Source organism: Pangasianodon hypophthalmus, chromosome 25, assembly GCF_027358585.1.
Source record: "Pangasianodon hypophthalmus isolate fPanHyp1 chromosome 25, fPanHyp1.pri, whole genome shotgun sequence".
NCBI classification, from domain to species: domain Eukaryota; kingdom Metazoa; phylum Chordata; class Actinopteri; order Siluriformes; family Pangasiidae; genus Pangasianodon; species Pangasianodon hypophthalmus.
Window position 1 is genome coordinate 9,180,995 of NC_069734.1, and position 17,630 is coordinate 9,198,624.

Sequence of the window (17,630 nt, forward strand, 5' to 3'; positions counted from 1 at the left end):
TCTGTTTCAGCCTTCAGTGTGGTTTCAGAATGAATTTCTTTTGTAAATTATCTGTGGCTTATTTCATTTTAATTAAACTCGCCTTGGTGTGGTTTATGAAGTCATTGGAGAGGCGATATGCTAAGAGGATCCATCCTCATTAAAGTCTATTATATGAAGAAAGTCATTATCGATGTAGAAAGATACTTGAGCTGTTAGAAATCCACTGCACTGATGAGACTGGTATATACTATAAAAGAGGAAAAGAAAAAACAGCCAAATAAATTATTTGTATCACTTACTTTAATGGTATACTGATGTGTAAGCCTCTTGTTCAACACCGATTACACCCTAAACATACTAAATAAATGAAAGTTAACACATTAATATCCAGCTGCAAGTTCTGGAGTTGACAGGAAAGTCTCTGGTGCCCCCTGCCTTCTAAGAAAAAAAAATAATAAAACCTATTTTTTCTCCCTATAGTGAAATGGTTTCAGTGTTTTTCATGGCTTGTCACTGTCAGTGGCGTCTCAGTGCTTTCAAAGCCATTATGTTAGCCATTATATTTTAGCAGGGATTGATAGTCATAAGTTAGCCATTTCCTTTTTTAAACTTTGATTATACAACATAACGATTTCATAAGGTTGATTTATTCTGGAGGCTTTAAAATAGATATTTCAAGCGGGCAAATTGTGCAAGTCCAAAATATTGAGTGGGTTATTTAATATAGCACATAAACATTAAATCATTCTTTCCCTCAGAACACAGAGTACCCAATCATTTTCTGTCAAATTTAAACATGATTGATTTCAGCAGTGTGCTTCAGTAGTTCAGTGCTTCAGTAATTACACAATTGACTGATGAGGCTTTCCGGTGTTTCTGCTTGCCATGTCTCATTGTGACATTTGTGCTCTGACTTCCCAAGCAAACGTTAAATGGCACAAAAGAAAATTACATCAATGTGCACAAACACACACCATTTAAGTACAACTTTTATTAATACTGGGATCATCACAGTGCGTTTTGTTACAATAGCAGTGACTAAAGTTAACAAAATGAAGAGAATAAATCTTACAAAAAAGGAATATTTGTCATCAGCAATAGAGGCAGATTAGCTTCAGAAAAGAAAAAAAACAACACAATAAATTAAAGTGAAAAAGGACAGAGATATAGAAGCAGAACAGAGACGAGAGCACCTGTAGTCTTACTTGACTCCATTGGAGGAACTGCGGGGGTTTTGTACAAAAAAAAAAAAACAAAAAAAAAAAACGCACACTTTATTTCTCTTCACAAGTATGAGAACTAGGAAAGTGGTTTAAGGACAGTGGCTAAAGTCAGGTCACATCGATGCAGTGTTCTAGTGGTCAGAAGTGTCAAAGCGAAAGTGTTTCTGTGAGAGAAAACCAAGGAATTTAGAGGTTTTGTGCAGGAGACAGAAAGGCGCTGTTCAGAGATTGGGCCAGGTTGCCATGGTACCTGCTTGCATCATGCTGTCTGTTTGGCAGCGCTAATGACAAGAGGAAGCATAGGTTCCACTGATGGCTGATATTTCTGAGCTTGAGTATGAGTGGGTGAGAACGAGGGGGCATTATATACGTAAATCAGGCCTTCAGCAGAAATATGATGAGCAATGCAAGGCCAAGCGGATGAAAGACATGCTGCACTTTTAGTTTGGGCATGGCTGAGTGATTCTTAGACTTCCAAAGCACATTTAACACAGGATATTTAGCTTTTTTCAGAACTGCAGCTACTCTTTTCCCACCACTGGGGAAATTAGGTCACAAGCATTAATGGCCACATCTGTCCTACCACTGTTAATCAGCTTTTGGTAAGTAAATAAATGGAAACTTGCAATGTTTATATGGATAATCTCATAAACAGGCATTTCTGAAGTAGTAATGAATGCGCTTTTGTTACACATTTCTATGTATAATAATTCAGTTATTTTCATACACCTGTGTGGCTAAGAATGTGTTGCAATTTAATTGAAATCAAGGAAATGTATGGAAGTAAGATAGTCCTAATCAGCAGGAAAGAACAAGCAAAAGAGGAAGCACAATTATTAAGAAATTCATAAGTATGTACAGATGCATGACAGCAAAAGCAGACTATCATGTAGTTTGAGTGTTGCTTTACAGACTGTAGTCTAGTTCATGTACAGTAGAATAGATTGCTAAAGTTCATATCCCAAGCCACTGAAGGATTTTGCAGAGATATAGGAATGAGTGAGAACAGAGCTTCACTCAGTCGCCTGTGCTAACGCAAGATATCAATTTTCATCAGAAGGATTTCATTAGCTTCTTAGGCAGAAACAGTGTGTAGCTCAGTCACACCATCCACAATCAGTGTGCTCTTTAAAAAGTACTAGCATAAAAAATAAGAAATAATAGTATAAAAAGATCAGTGTTTGACTGTTGGCTGCATATGAATAATGCATGAAGAAGGAATTTTAACAAGCACAGCCTATGGTGGAAATGACTGAATTGTTGAATGATGCAAAGAGGTCTGTTAAAGAAGAGGAAAAGATAGACAGGTGAGTCACCTGAGCACCGAGACAGGTGATACAGCAAGTGTGTTTTTATGCCTGTGTGTGCTGAGTGACGGTTTAGTTCAGTGGTGCCAATAGCCAGGATTCCATCCAATTTATCTGAATTAGTTATACATAGACCCTTCTTGTTCACTGCCCCTAGCAGATCTGGTTCACATTTTAGTTGCACAATACATGCACAAGTTTAATACTGCATTATTTTCTGTTGGAACGGAGTTTTGTTACTGTGATGCAGTGGCGCATGTAAGCAAATCAAATTAGAAATGGATAACTTAATTCAATATGCTGAAGAAAGCTAAAGAAAGCTGATTTTGTGGACAGGCTGGATAAACAAAGTGACTACGTCACATAAGGTTAAAAAATATTAGGTGAAATGCCTGACCAAATCATTTATGTCCACTGAAAATACAATAAACATGACTGATTTGGTCATTCGGCCATGCTGTGCACAGTATTATAAATATTACACACTGCTCTACTGTGCTCGTCTTTCATTTGTGCGCATATACAGTAGTTGACAAACAGAGGGTTGCTTTGAACAACTTATACACCAGACTCATTTTAACTGGGTTCTTTAGGCTACTGGCTAAGTGCTGAAATATTTCTGAATATACCTGCAAATGTTCTGCTTGTTGTCTATCAGTCACTAAGTCTGATGGAAACACCTTCACTGGAAAAATGGCAAATTGTCAGGTTTTGTATTTGATTTTCAAGCAGAGGGCTTAAGAAGAAGAAGAAGAAGCATGTTATAATAGATTACTGTGGGGGAGATCAAATCGTCACTCTTTGAGGAGCACAGCACTAAACAGTTTGAGATTTTCTGCTTTAACACACCTGATTCAACCACAGTTACACATATTAGAAACCTATATAGCCAATAGAGGGCACAATACTAGCTTAAGTGGTGCATACTCCCTTAAGATTTTCACCTTATATTAAAGGCCCCTAAAAAAATCCCACTGAGTCTGTAAAATAGTGTCACCACGTGAATTACACTCATAAACATGCTAAGTGGCTATTTGTTCCAATGTGTCACATTATTTGCTTACCAAACAGTCTCACCAAATAGTCTAAACCAGCAAGTTAACATAGCTGACTAAACTTTAGCGACAGATCTCTAAATAACTTCTAGAACTGCTGGACAATATGTTCCCAAACATATGACAGTTATGCTTTAGGCCAAATAGTCTAAACTAGCAAGCTAACCTAGCCAGCTAAAATTTTGAGACGGTTTTCTAGCTAACCTCTAGAAATGCTAGACGATACATTCTCAAGTGTACAGCAGTTACACATTTAAATATTGATGCAATTAAAGAAGTCTTACATTTGAAATGTCTTCCCACAACAATATTCTTATAATTTGTCCACAGATATCTGTTCATTTTACAGCACAGAGTGGGAGCAGTTATAGTGTCTGTGTACTGAATGACTTCATTAGGTATCTAGGTCTCTAATATGTATATTTATTGATTTATCTTATCAGATAATTGAGATCTGGTTAAGTTGTGCAGGAAAACAAAATTGTTCAAATTTAGCTCCTGGAATGGAATTTGACACCCCTGATACAGAGAAACAGTGAGGATGATAATTCTTTACTTGTTTTGTTCTTCTTCTTATGTCTCCATCTCCCAGTGCAATTTAATCATTCCTTCTTAGTGGTTTCATGTCTCAGTACATTTCTGTCTGCTATATTTTGCTGTTTTGCATCCCCATTGTACTGTGTCTTTCTTCTTCACTCAGTTCTCTTTCTTTCATCCTTCCTTCCCTTGGTCTTTCTCACACTCACTGCATGTGTTCATATCAGGGTCAGTATGAAATATCAGAGCAATGTAAGCATGACAAGAAATTAGCATGTTACACAGTCAAACAGTATAATAAATACTGACTTATTATTAGACATGATCTTTTTTTTTTTTCCTTTTGACTAGAAACTCTGCTATATTGCTGTCACAGACTTGACCTTTACTTTTTACCCCTTCTCCCAAACTTTTGGACAATGTGACAGATGTTATTTTAACCAGTGAGAGTAGTACAGTTACTGTCCACCTCCTTTTATAGTATATGTATCTACTGTATATATGTGATTATATATACAGAGCCATACTGTACTTCCTGAAAGAGTGATCATCATTGCACCTGGCATATAATACCAGTCTCGTGCCCCTCTCACGCCATTCCTTCTGGTACAGTCGTATACACTCTTGCAAAGCAGATAGATACACTTTTTTTTAATTCCTAAAAGACAGGCATTCCTAAAACAGAGTGCTCTATTTATGCAAAATAAATAATCCCAAAACAAACAGAAAATATTAATAAGTATTACGTGTCCATTTAGTCGCACATGTAGTGGTCATTTCGAGCGACAGAACTATGCGAGACGGCAGGGGTTATAGTGAACCATGGGAGCACAGAAGGTCACTCACAGACAGATACTACAGGACTAAAACAGTGTTTTGGCCACCTATCACCCACTCCAAATCCAAAAGGCATTCTTTCCCGTCACACTTTGAAATGGGTACTCACAGGAAACTGCTGCGTCCATGCGATATTTTATAAAATGCCACATTGTTTAATTTCATAACATGTCCTATTTTCTATATCAGGCAGTGGAATGCTCACATTATAAAGCACTGGATGTCTGTCCTTTGCCTTCTGTGTTTCTCATCCTCATTTCTCTCTGTGCTTCCACACCAGACTCTACACAATCTCTTTCCTTTCGTTTTCATATGACTACCAGGTTTGTGCCTTCATCTCAGCTCATTTACCAACCTCCAGGATTTCTAGCTGAGTCAGAGCGGTGTGGTTGGAGGCTCAGGATCTAAAGGTGAGACCACCTCACCTCAATTCATGAAAAAAGGATATATTCTCAATTTGGAAGAGTTTAAAAAAAAATCTAATCACTTACCACCCAAACTCACTCCTTCATTTACACATCTGATTCACTTTCTTTTCCACTCATTTCAATATCACGCCATCTGTAAAGTCTTTCTGTATCCGTAGGGCAGGGGTGCTCCACTATAGCTGTGTTAGGCCAGAGGTCAGTCCAGTGTGGTGATTTCTGCTCTAACACACTTGCTACACCTAGTAGGTATTTTTATACCCTCGTCTTTTTCACTTGGTAATGACTGATGCACTAAATCGGTTTTGAGCAGGAAAATGTCTTGTCTGATCTTAAAACATGCCCTTCAAACATTTCTGAGTGGGCATTCAAGCCTTCTACATCTACATTCAAAGTGGTCTCGGATATCTTCCCAAGTTATATATTAGCCAGCTAGCCAGTGTTATCCTTGATTTGACTTGATTTGTTGATTTAGCATTAACTATTATTGAAATTTATAAATACAACTTTAAAATCCACTCAGAAATACTGCAACTCATGCTAGACTGCTAACTAGCCTTAGCATTGTGGATTATGAACATTTTTATCAACAGTATTACCTAATCCTTTGAAAAATCCTGTCAGGTTTGCTTATGGTAAACAGCTAGCAAGTGTTAGCACTGAAGATTATGAACATTTATGATAGGTAGGGTTGCTCTTCATAGCCAGTTGGCTAACACATTCTGTAAGAACAGAGCCAATGCTTTTAAAAATAATGAAAAGTTTCTGTTTTTTTTTTAAAAAAATCGACCACCCTGAACAGTAGAAAGCTAAATCAAATCAGATCATCCTTGTGACAGTTGTTCATTAGCCTTTGGCTATATCACCTGCTTCTCTGTAGATCCTAGACAGCTGTGTAAATAGGCGATGTTTTTATCTAAAAATGGTCGATTGTTTAATATGTTACTTTCTTTAACAGCATGCACAAATCACCAAACTGTGCTGGACTTTAGCCCTACATGCCCTGAGTTTGGCCCCCTGCTTTAGGGTAAGCAGCTCGTCTCCTCTCAGCATTTACTGTACACAGTGCAGCTACACTGACCCCTAATGGCCAATACTGTGTCTTCAAAGTGCTTGGCTTTCCTATTTGCTTTTCTTGGCCTCCACTTCCTTCCGCTAATATCTTAACCAGAACCAAATTACCCAAGGCTTTGCCCTGTCTACAACCTCTGCACCTACTTGCATTAAAAACTATTCTTCTAATTCTGTCTTTCTTCAACTCTTGAACAGAAAGATTATTGCTCCACATTATATTGGCATTTTTTTTAGGTCAGTTCTAAAAAATACATACACCTGATATACACACCTTCAACTTCAGGTTCTGCAATCAAGATTAATTGCTTAGAAATAAACAAACAAGCTAAAAGAGGTTTGCTAAAAGAAGATCATTTCCAAAACCACAAGCTGACCTGCAGCAGAGCCCCGCTCATCTTCAGCCTGATTGACAGTCACACTGACCAATCTCAGACAGCTCTGTTGCCATTGTTTCAGCTGACAGTGTGATGTCACAGAGCTGGAGGTGGCAGTTGGGCGAAATACAGGGAGAGTCTCTTTACGAGACTATGCACCCCGACCGTCCTCCATTCATTAGACGAGCTTTTCCAGCACTAATTCCTGGAGTCCAGAATTAGGGGATGTTTGTGTTTTCGAAGATCCTTGTCCCCTAATGTCCCGATTCCTTGTTCTTGCATCTGCCCAGTGTCTTGCTAGAGCCTGACTATCCTGCCATGATGGGTAGTGTTAATAAGACAAACATGCGTCCAGACACGCTACAAGTTACAGTGGCCTGAGCCTGTTGTTATTTAGAATTTTACTTCTATTTTTTTTCTCATGATCGTTACTTACTATAACGACTTCTTTTAAACATTGAACTGAATTTTTTTAATCCTCTTCTTTTCATAGGTGGTTCTCTACAGAGTCCGCGTGGAGTGCTTTTTTTTTTAAACTGCACCTTCATTTATCTCTCTAACAGCTGTCACAATATGCGTGGTGCTGAACGGTCATTGGAGACGGTCTTGCGCAGTCGGACACCTCGACGGATAGATACCAGCATGTCCTCTCCTTCCTGCGGGGGACATTTACTCTGTGGATCGGTCTGGCCCTCTGGTGCCAGTGAGGGAAAAGGGTACTGGCCATCTCCCAGGGCTTGGGCACTGGCCACCAGCTCACCAATCTTTTCCACCAGGCTGTGACGATTAGCGGCTAGCAGCTGGTCTTCTTCTCCCGGCTGCCCGTACACACTCATCTCAGCACCCGCTGTGCCCCAAGCTGCGTTGGGCAGGCTCAGGCGCTTCGGTGAAGCCTTGACATACTCCATAGCAGCAGGAGAGGCATCATCTGCTGCGTAGAACACACACTCCTCACTGCCCACACGCGCTGGAGGCCCTGGGTAGCCACCAGGCGAGTCAGGCACGGTGGGTGTCTTAACTGGCACTATGGGTGGCCGGATAGGGATGGGGCCTGCATTGGAGAGGGTGCGCCTCACACCTGGCTTTGTGGAGGGTGTCCGGCGGATGGTGGCTGTGCCGGGAGTGCCCGATCCTCCACCCCCACTACCAGAGCCTCCCTGGGCAGCCATGGCGCTGGGCAAGCCAGCTGTGCTGGCTGGCCGTTTGGTCTGGATCATGCGGCGGTAGTTCTGAGCAATATTGCTGTGGCGTGGGATTGTGGACGATTTATCAAATTCAGACTGGCCATCAGCTTCAGCATCACCATTTACAGAGTAGCAATCATAATCAGAGCCTGAAGGGGCACAAGAAAGACAGAGGAATGCAAAAATGGAAAAGCAAACACACTTATATTTTAGTCATATCATTGCATTATTAAAATTTGACCAACAAGAGTGAATAAAAGCATTATACTCCAGTTTTTCTATCAGTTCTACAGAATATATATGTAACCTGGCATACACTCTTTCTGCATAAGTGCTTTAGTTGCTTCGATTGGAAGAATTGGCACCAACCATGGCCTGCAGACTTCTGTTCCATTTGAACACATTGCAAAGACGACAGCTGGCTACTTCAATGTGCAGTTAGCTCTGATAAGTGCACACTAGTTCCAGCAACGTGAGATACAGCACAAAAACAATATCAGTGGTCAACCACTAATGCTTCCCACAATCTGATGGCTGTCATTGGGCTTTCTTACCACTGTTTTATTTGCCAATTTGATCAACTAATGAATGTCTATGTTAGACCACAAGTCCAGTCTCCTGGACTTACTAGTGGACTCCAGTCATCCCTCTGTAAGAGGTGTGTGTGTGATAAACATGTGCTTTACCCTGGGAGGGAATAGTGTCCTCAGAGCATGACGGTGTGGTCGTCTGAGTGCTGTATCCACTAGAGTATTGAAGGGAGTCTCTGCTGCTCTTCTGCTGCTCCATACTGAGGCCACGAGTAAGCACCATGGCCAGGTCACTGGCTGCTGGGGACACCTCCTCACCATGCTGGAATATTGAATAAATATTTTCAACAAAAAAATACTGAAAAAGCATTATTTTATCTCCATTAAACAGACACATCATACACTATATGGCCAAAGGTTTGTGGACATCATGACCCATAAATGCTTTTGAACATCCCATTCCAGATTTAGTCTCTGCTTTGCTGTTACAATAACCTCCACACTTCTGGGAAGGCTTTCCAATAGATTTTAGAGTGTGTGTCACAATTCGAGGGAGTCGGACGCAAATGCAGAGTGTCTTTAATGGTAAAACAACTAATAAACAAAGACAGAAAAAGAACCAAAAAAACTAGAGCAACTAAAAGAAAAGGATGAGATTAAGGCAAGGAAAAGAAAGGGGAGGGAAGGGAAGGGAAGGGAAGGGAAGGGAAGGGAGGGGAGGGGAGGGGAGGGGAGGGGAGGGGAGGGGAGGGGAGGGGAGGGGAGGGGAACTCAACAGGAACAAAACCACTACTCATGATGCAAACATAGCAGTAACAATACAGCATAATGCTTAGCAACTAAGGAGGGAAAAACACAGAACTTAAATAGGGTACGTAATTAGGGAAACACAAAACAGGTGTGCCCAAACACAGGAAGTGAGGCAGACAACAAAGGAAGAAATTCAAAAACTGTGACTGAGGGTGCCCTCTGGTGGCCCGGAGGGAAATTATTCATAGTGAATGTGACAGCATGACTGTGGGAATTTGCCCATTCAGCCACAAGAGCATTAGTGGGGTACAGCACTGATGTTGAGTAAGGAGGCCTGGGGTGCAGTTGGGGTTCCAGTTCCAGTTTATCCTTGTCAAGGATTGCAGTGGATCCAGAGGCTATCCAGAGTGTCAGGCGGGAAATACACCATGGACACGACACCAGCCCACCACAGGGCACCATGGGCACGCATTTACACACTCATGCACACCTATGGGCAACTTCAAGTCACCACTTCCCCAACCAGCATGTTTTTGGGAGGTGGGAGTTAGCCAGAGAATCTGGAGGAAATCCATGAGAACATAGGGGGAAAGGAGAGAGATCAGGAACAAACCAGGGACCCTGCAGCAGTGAGACGGCAACACTACCTGCTGCACCACTGGGCTACCAAACTCACCAAAATGTTTTATTTCAGATACATTATATACGTTTTATCACTGTGGATCTGAAGGGATAATGGCTATGTCCTCTACAGTGAGATCTCTGAAGGGTTCCCCTCTGTACGTATCCAAAGTAATGGTCGTCTGTAGTGCACCTTAATGTCACCATCAGTTGACTAAATCTAGGGGCCTGTTGTTTTTTACAACTTCAGTGTGGAATCAAGGTGCCTGTATAGACTAGTATAAGAGTCCCTGAGTATCAGAGTTCATTAGCATCATACGTCTATGCAGCACCTTCACTGGAAGGGGAGGAATATTACTGCAATCATGATTAGACTGGCATTTTGTTAGTCTTTATGAACATTACCTTAGCTGCAATGGTGGCAGGGGTCATCCTGGGCCTCTGGGGATCATCAGGATGCACCGCAGTATAACCTTGAGACTGGGGCGATGATTCTGATTCTCTCGTCTCCTTCCTCCTCTGGAGCGTGTTGGCTGCTGGCTGCTCATGCAAGCCTGCCTTGGACCAATCCTGAAGGAGTAAGAGCGGTTATTTCATGGTAATAAACCACCTATCCATTTTCTCTTGGATAAGAAAAAAACCCGCCCACTATCCAGCAGTTTGAGTGTCCTTTCACGCAAATACTCTTGATGTGTGCATTTAGCACTGGCCTGTACAATAGGTATTAGAGTCGAGTGAACTCAGAAAGGACCGGAAAGGACGTACCATCCTTGGCCTGCTCCGTTTATCAAATCTCTTAGCACAGAGATTTGAACTCGGGATAGAGGAAAAACAAAAGGCTTGTGTTAAGGAGCAAAATGAGGTAATGAATGAAGTTAAGCAGGAAATGAAATTAAAGCAATTGAAAATAAGCATTATTCAGGACAAGCGAATTAAATGCAAAGGTATAAGCAAAAGAAACAAAAAAATATCTGCAAAGAAATTGTGCCCATGGGAACAAACCTTCCAGCAAGGAACCTTTGATGTGGGAGAGGAAGTGTTGGATCCGGGGGAGCGACTATAGGGTGGGGACGCAGGAAGTATGACAGAGAAAGGCCTGATGGAGCCAGTGTGAGAGAGAGCAGGGCGGAAGGTAGCGAAGGACGAGCCAAACTGCGGAATGGAGAGACAAGATTCAGACAGTGAGAGTAGGTAGCAATCCCATAGTCTTGTGACCCGGAAGCAGAGGCCAAGTGAGGGGACCAAATATTTCAGTGGAAAAGACAAGAAAGGTCAGAAGGCACAGAACAGATATGTCGAGGTCAAAGCATCCACTAATTCCTTACCGCACCATAACCATCCACATTTTCACGGCAGCATACTTAACATTAATAAATTGAAAGCACAATGGAATGAATATATAAGGTTTTATGAATAAATACCTTTATTTCCTATTTTTGTCTAATTATAATTCTTAAAAAATATTATATCCCTCTTTATATGTAAGAAAACATGGTTGTTTTTTCTGAAAGAAGTAACAAAAATACTTAAGTCAATATGAGGTGTTACGATTGTTAAGACAAATTGTGGAGAACTGTGATAATTAAAAGGATTGCGTTAGGATGTGCTACCATCTGAATGACATACCTACAATTTGCCATTCTATCAACACATTTACAAATGAAGCAAATAGTGTGTGAACAAAATATATAAACAAATTGTATATTATATACATATGATATTGAAATATCTCAACTTAAAAAGATTTTCTCAGCTTTGAGTAATATACTATAGATGAGATAATATTTGTGCAAATGATGGGTTAGTAGTAATGGGGAAAAAAGTGAATATAATACACCATGGATGCATAAAACTGTTACCCTAGTGCACATAGAATGAAAGATACATGCTAATGAGGTAAAAAAAAATAACAGCAAAAGAGGATGGGCTAATGGAACATGTGCTACTTTACTTTTTTGTGAATAGTTTAGTCATTTGTGAGGACCAAATATCCTCATGATGATGGGAATACATGACCTTGTGAGGACATTCAGCTGGTCTTTATAAGGAAAAGACTAAAAATTAAAAAACGAAAATTGTCCGAATGTTTCTTTTTGTACAGTTAGGGTGTTAGACTTGGCTTGACCAGCAAATGGCTTTCATACATGGCCCAAGTTCACTCGACAACTACTGATTTCAGGTGGATCAGAGATCAGCTTTCAAAAACAGCTCTCACAGAAAATCAGCTTACGTGTGAAAATGCTCATAGCACCCTGTCAATTTTTAGCTCCAGTAACACACTGGTTAGTGGAACACGCTGGTTAGTGAGTACTTACTGTTGTAGGAGAGCTGCATTCACTCACTGACTGACATGTTTCTGAGGCCTCTGAAGATGCTGAACTTGATGACTTCTAAAGAACAAAGAGAGCACGAAAACACATGAAAACATCATAGGCTCTATTCTTCCTAGTATACGTATTACTGCACTTAGTTATTCAATTAACATTGTTCATATCATTGAAAATGGTTGCATCATTGGCCTCATTTGCATTTTGACTTCTTTCATTTTGCATTTGCACTTTGCATTTTGACCCGTGAAGTTAAGCCCTGATTTACAATTACACACTGAACCATGGGAGACATACACAAACATAAACCAAAAGCTATCCAGACAAAACATTAGCCACATGTGTCATTTTTTGTTTAATACATGGTTACGTTTCCCTTCACCATAATACTAGCACCATGCCTGTCAGGTAAGGATACTACCAGTGTTTTGAGATGGTTCCTCTTCCAAAATGGTGTGCAAATCATCTAGAATTTCTATGTGCCTATTTCTCTCTTTCACCAGATAGTCCAACAGGTTTTCTGTTAAATTGAGGTCTAGTGATTTCGTAGGACAGTCAAAGTGTCCTAGAATTCTATCATGCTCATCAAACAAGTCACATACAAATCCTGAAATGCAGGAGTGTCAGTGCTGTACTTGTCAAGAGTTTGGCCAATTTTACTCACACCAACCATTATTAAGAATTTTGAATAAGCTGCATCTATAACAAATCTTCTCTTAAACTATAGTAATAGAAATATTAAAACAAGAGAAAAATGGTTATTTCATTGTTTTTGTCCACTCGCAACCACCACATTATCTGAAACTTAGCAACTATGATGAAGGCTTAAGCTCCGCCTACGTGGCACAATCACGTCACGTCATATATTTTTCCTGTTATAATGTATATGGCAATTTATGTGCCATTATGATATGCATGTCAATGTCCTTTATAAAACGTATAAACCATGCTAACTGGCCTAAGCACAATAAACCACACTGTATTTTTTAAAACCGTTAAAGAACGTAATTTTACATGTTCATACCTATCCCCAGTTAGAAGGATATTCCACAGGAATTTCCTTAAATTGTTTCTTCTTTTTGTTATAACAGTGCATGTTATTGTCTTGATTAAACAATAAAGAAATTATTTTCCAAAAAGCAGTTCTGTAAAACTCTTTCTCCTGAGTGCATCTTCAAAGTAAAATAAATATTTTAATTTTACCATCAAAAGAGAATATTTTTTTGTTCTATGAAACATGCAAATTTATGCATATTTAATTTGACAACACTTCATTTGCATAAATAAGTGTCATTTTTTATTTAAAAAAGTTCTAATATAACAAATACTTGTATGAATATCTTCAAACAGCTGTCAAAGATTGACTATGATTTTTTTTCTTTTTTTAATGACCCTATTCACCTGTATTCACCAGTGTCTTGCTTTGAGAGTAGTAACTCTCTAGTTGTGAGACTGTGATACCTGGCTGGTGATGTCCGAGGGCATGGGTGAGGGGGGTTTGGAGTAGATGTTGGCATCCTGAGAGATGAAGCCCGAGTCGTGGGAGGAGACACTGCTGAGGCGGTGGGCACCTCCTGGAGGTGGATGTGCCAGGCTGCGGTAGCGACAGGACGAACTGGGTGAGTGAGTTTGCGAGCCTCCCGACGAGCGAGAGGCACTACTGTGGGCGCTGTTCACACTGCTGCAGGGCGAGGGAGGCACAGCAGGCACAGAGGACACAGACGGGTGGGGGTTGAAGGTATGGAGGTGGGATTTAGGATGGTTTGGGCAATAATGAGTCATGCAATGGATTTCAAAAAGGTGTGAATGGCAAAAAGGATGGTTGAGAAGCATGAGAAAATATGAATGGATATATGGAGGTAAAATAATGGAGTAAGTGAGTAACAAAAAACATGACAAAGAGTTCACACCATTTCGATTGAATGTCACATGATGTGATGGGTGGGATGCAATAAGAAAAATTATAAAAAGCCAGAGGAACATAAATGGTGAGTGTGTAATGTTTATGAAGGGGATGAGAGGGGGAGGAAGGAGAATAACATGGAAGACACACAGGTTGGAGAGAGTGTAAGAACGAGAGACACTCAGGTATGAGCTGACACTGTATAGGACACAGGGCCTGGCATGGATAGCATGGCAGCTGTCCACACAGGGACACTTCCTCTACCTCCATGCAAGGCTACACACATACACACATACATGGACACACAATGGCACTTCCATTCGACACAGCAGAGCCTAACCCAGTCCAATCCTCAATTAATTTCTCTAAGATTTATTTATTAGCTTGACCTGTTAGCTGCAAGCTGAAATATTGTGAATATAATTGTTGTGCTAGAGAATTAAGAGCTATTTTGTTTTAAAATTATCTTAAATTTTCTAACATGCTTTTTCTAATATTTTATCATTTCTTTAGCAACAAACTACACAGGGATTTGTACAGCAGACGCGCCACATAAATGGATTTATAAACCGTATTAATGTTTATATCACATAGAAGACGTTTATTTAGCATTTTGGAAGGAGTCTCCAGTGTCAGCACTACTCAGTTTTCAGACACGGGAAAGTCAGGACAGAGAGTTTTGTGGTTTCTTGGGAAAATGAAATGAAAAATAAAGCTCTCTGTTTTGTCTTATGAACTTCGAGAGAAAAAAAGGAGGCTGGTGAGGGAACCACTATTTATAGTTGCTTATAACATAAGTGGTAACAGGCACTAACTTGTTTTGTGGAAGCTAGACCGCATTAAATATTACTATATGTAGATATAACACATGATCTTCTGCTATTTAATAAATAATACATGTTAAAAATTTTCATTGATACAAGAGGAAAAAAAAAACTCTGCTTTGCAACACATAACCACATTCTTTTTCCTAATTATTTTCCTATAACAGTACGGCCTGCTGTATTTCTTTCCTTGCTTACTTTCTTTATTCAGAAATCTGACACAGACTTCTTCTAAAGTATAAGTGATAAGTTTTTATACCCCCCACATTATTTCAAGAAAATTAAAAGACTACTAATAATTTAGCTTTAGGATGATTACAGCTGTGACCCATTGGATTAAATGGGCTTAATGTTACGTGCAAAACAATCTGCAGGGACATAATTTTACTACTGTTCACTACAATGCACTGAGCACTAGGCACTGAGGCAGAGTAATTTGTCTCAAAATCGACAGGCATAAACCATGTCAGGTTACATCCGCTGTAACACATTATTACAGTTCAACAGCCCACAGTTCAGTAACAGGCCCTCACAGGTAATTATGGTTTCATATGACCACTCAGGATGGGCCACTAATGGTTTGTTTGTAATGGGCACCCAGACAGGAAGAGGATCACACACTGATATGTTAACACGCATCCGAAATACAGAAACCGAATGAACACGATGTGTGGGCTGGAGCAGCAGGTAGATCAACATGCAAGCACCACTTTAGCAGAACTCCCCTCACACACAGACACCATTTCACACATGTCACTTAAAGGCAACTGCAGGTTTAAAACTGCACAATCAAAAGACGTATACATATACAACAGTAACATTCAAATAAACTCAGGAAGGCTGATCTCTCCTCGTCTCACCTGCACATGCTGCTTTTTCTAGAGCCAGAGCTACTAGGGGAGGATGGAGGTGTCTGGTAGGACCAGCTGTAGTCTGAACCTTTCAGATCCTTTATCACCTGACATGGGAAATAAAGACAAATCCCAGTATTTGTCACAGCACAGTTTCCAATAAAATATGTTTAAATTGAGTACTCTTTTTTCTGTTATGTTAAACAAAGAATAAAATACCATGTAACATAGTTCCCTCAAAAAAATCATAGTAATGTCACAGCCAAAAATCATGCAGCCATCTGATCATCACACCCCTATTTAGGCCTTTCCTAAACTGTTGCCACAAAGTTGGAAGCACATAACTATTTAGGATGTCTTTGTATGCTGTAGCATTGAGATTTCCCTTCACTGGAACTAAAAGGTCCAAACCTGTTCCAGCATGACAATGCTCCTGTACACAAAGTGAGGTCCATAAAGACAAGTGGAAGAACTCGGTGGTTTGCACCTCAACCCCATTAAAGACCTTTGAGATAAAGCACTCAATCTCACTAATGCTCTTATCTCTGAATGGACACAAATACCCACAGCCACATGCAAAAATCTAGTGGAAAGCTTTCCCAGAAGAATGGAGGCTGTTATAGAAGCAAAGGGTGCACCAACTTCACCAGGCACATATATGGGTGTGATGGTCAGGTGTCCACATACTTTTGGCTATATAGTGTACAATCGCCATAATTGCCATAACTACCATGGCATCTACAGTAAGTCTGTGAAAGTAACAAGAGGAAAATAAAAATAAACCTATTTACCATCAGGCACCATAAAGAAACCAGATTAAATATGTAATAAAACTTATTATAAACAAGTTACTATATTACATATAATAACCATTAATAAGATATAACCTTCATTTTAAAATATATTAACCATTGCATATACTGCATCATAATAAAAGAACAGTACACTGAAGAGGTTGCCCTATAATCAAAAAGACCACTGCCCATAGACATAAATCCACAGAGATACAGGAACACTTAGTATGTCATTAATTAGTTTCCATTACATTTTATGTCAATCCATCCATCCATCCATCCATCCATTCTCTATACCGCTTATCCTACACAGGGTCACGGGTAGCCTGGAGCCTATTCCAGGGGACTCAGGGCACAAGGCAGGGGACGCTCCGGACAGGGTGCCAACCCATTGTAGGGCGCAATCACACACACACACACTCACACACCCATTCACACACTATGGATAATTGGGAAATGCCATTCAAATGCCAACCCCGCAGGTGCGAGGCAACAGTGCTAACCACTAAGCCACCGTGCCCCTCACAATTTATGTATATTCTCTTTCTCACTATACCAACTTTCCATCTTTGTGAAATGTAACAACATATTATTAGTGATAAATGATTATAAAAACATTATTGGTGATATTTAGCCACAATTATACTCAGTCTTGTGCACAAACTCAGACCTCACTTAAAAACATGTGGAAAGAAAGATCTTAAAAAGACCATAAAACCTTCCCAGAATGATCTTACCACAAAATGTAACTTAGTGGCTAAAAAGAATAAAGTTTTCAGAAATAGTGCTAAAGCTCTGCCATTGCTGCACTGCCATACTGAACTGGAGGCCTGAGCATGTTGTACCTGCTCACTGGCGGGAGGCAGTTTGTGGGGATCAGTCGTTAGCACAGTGAGGTCATCAATAATAGCCTGCAGATGTGTGATCTCTCCCAGCATGGCAATTTCTCCATTCTGATGGATGAAAAGAATAACAGATAAAATAGTCAGTACTAAAGTTGACTAACATATGTTCAGTTTATTGGCTAGTCTT

At 40.1% G+C, this 17,630-nt stretch overlaps 1 protein-coding gene across 4 annotated transcripts in view; it reads right to left on the reverse strand.

Annotated features, from left to right (window-relative positions):
* Positions 1-953: 953 nt before the first annotated feature.
* Positions 954-17,630, reverse strand: part of mtss1lb (MTSS I-BAR domain containing 2b) — a 76,957-nt gene continuing 60,280 nt past the window's right edge. Inside the window, exons 8-15 of one of the 4 annotated variants that reach the window (XM_026937508.3) lie at positions 17,444-17,551; positions 15,814-15,911; positions 13,688-13,820; positions 12,215-12,289; positions 10,902-11,051; positions 10,305-10,469; positions 8,685-8,850; positions 954-8,147 (exon numbers count right to left, since the gene is read on the reverse strand). In XM_026937508.3, coding sequence (XP_026793309.3) covers positions 7,381-8,147; positions 8,685-8,850; positions 10,305-10,469; positions 10,902-11,051; positions 12,215-12,289; positions 13,688-13,820; positions 15,814-15,911; positions 17,444-17,551 — 1,662 coding nt within the window. In that variant the 3' untranslated portion in view covers positions 954-7,380. Of the gene's footprint in view, positions 8,148-8,684; positions 8,851-10,304; positions 10,470-10,901; positions 11,052-12,214; positions 12,290-13,687; positions 13,908-15,813; positions 15,912-17,443; positions 17,552-17,630 lie in introns of all 4 variants that reach the window. The other 3 variants (XM_026937506.3, XM_053229368.1, XM_026937510.3) reach the window with 3 other exon arrangements.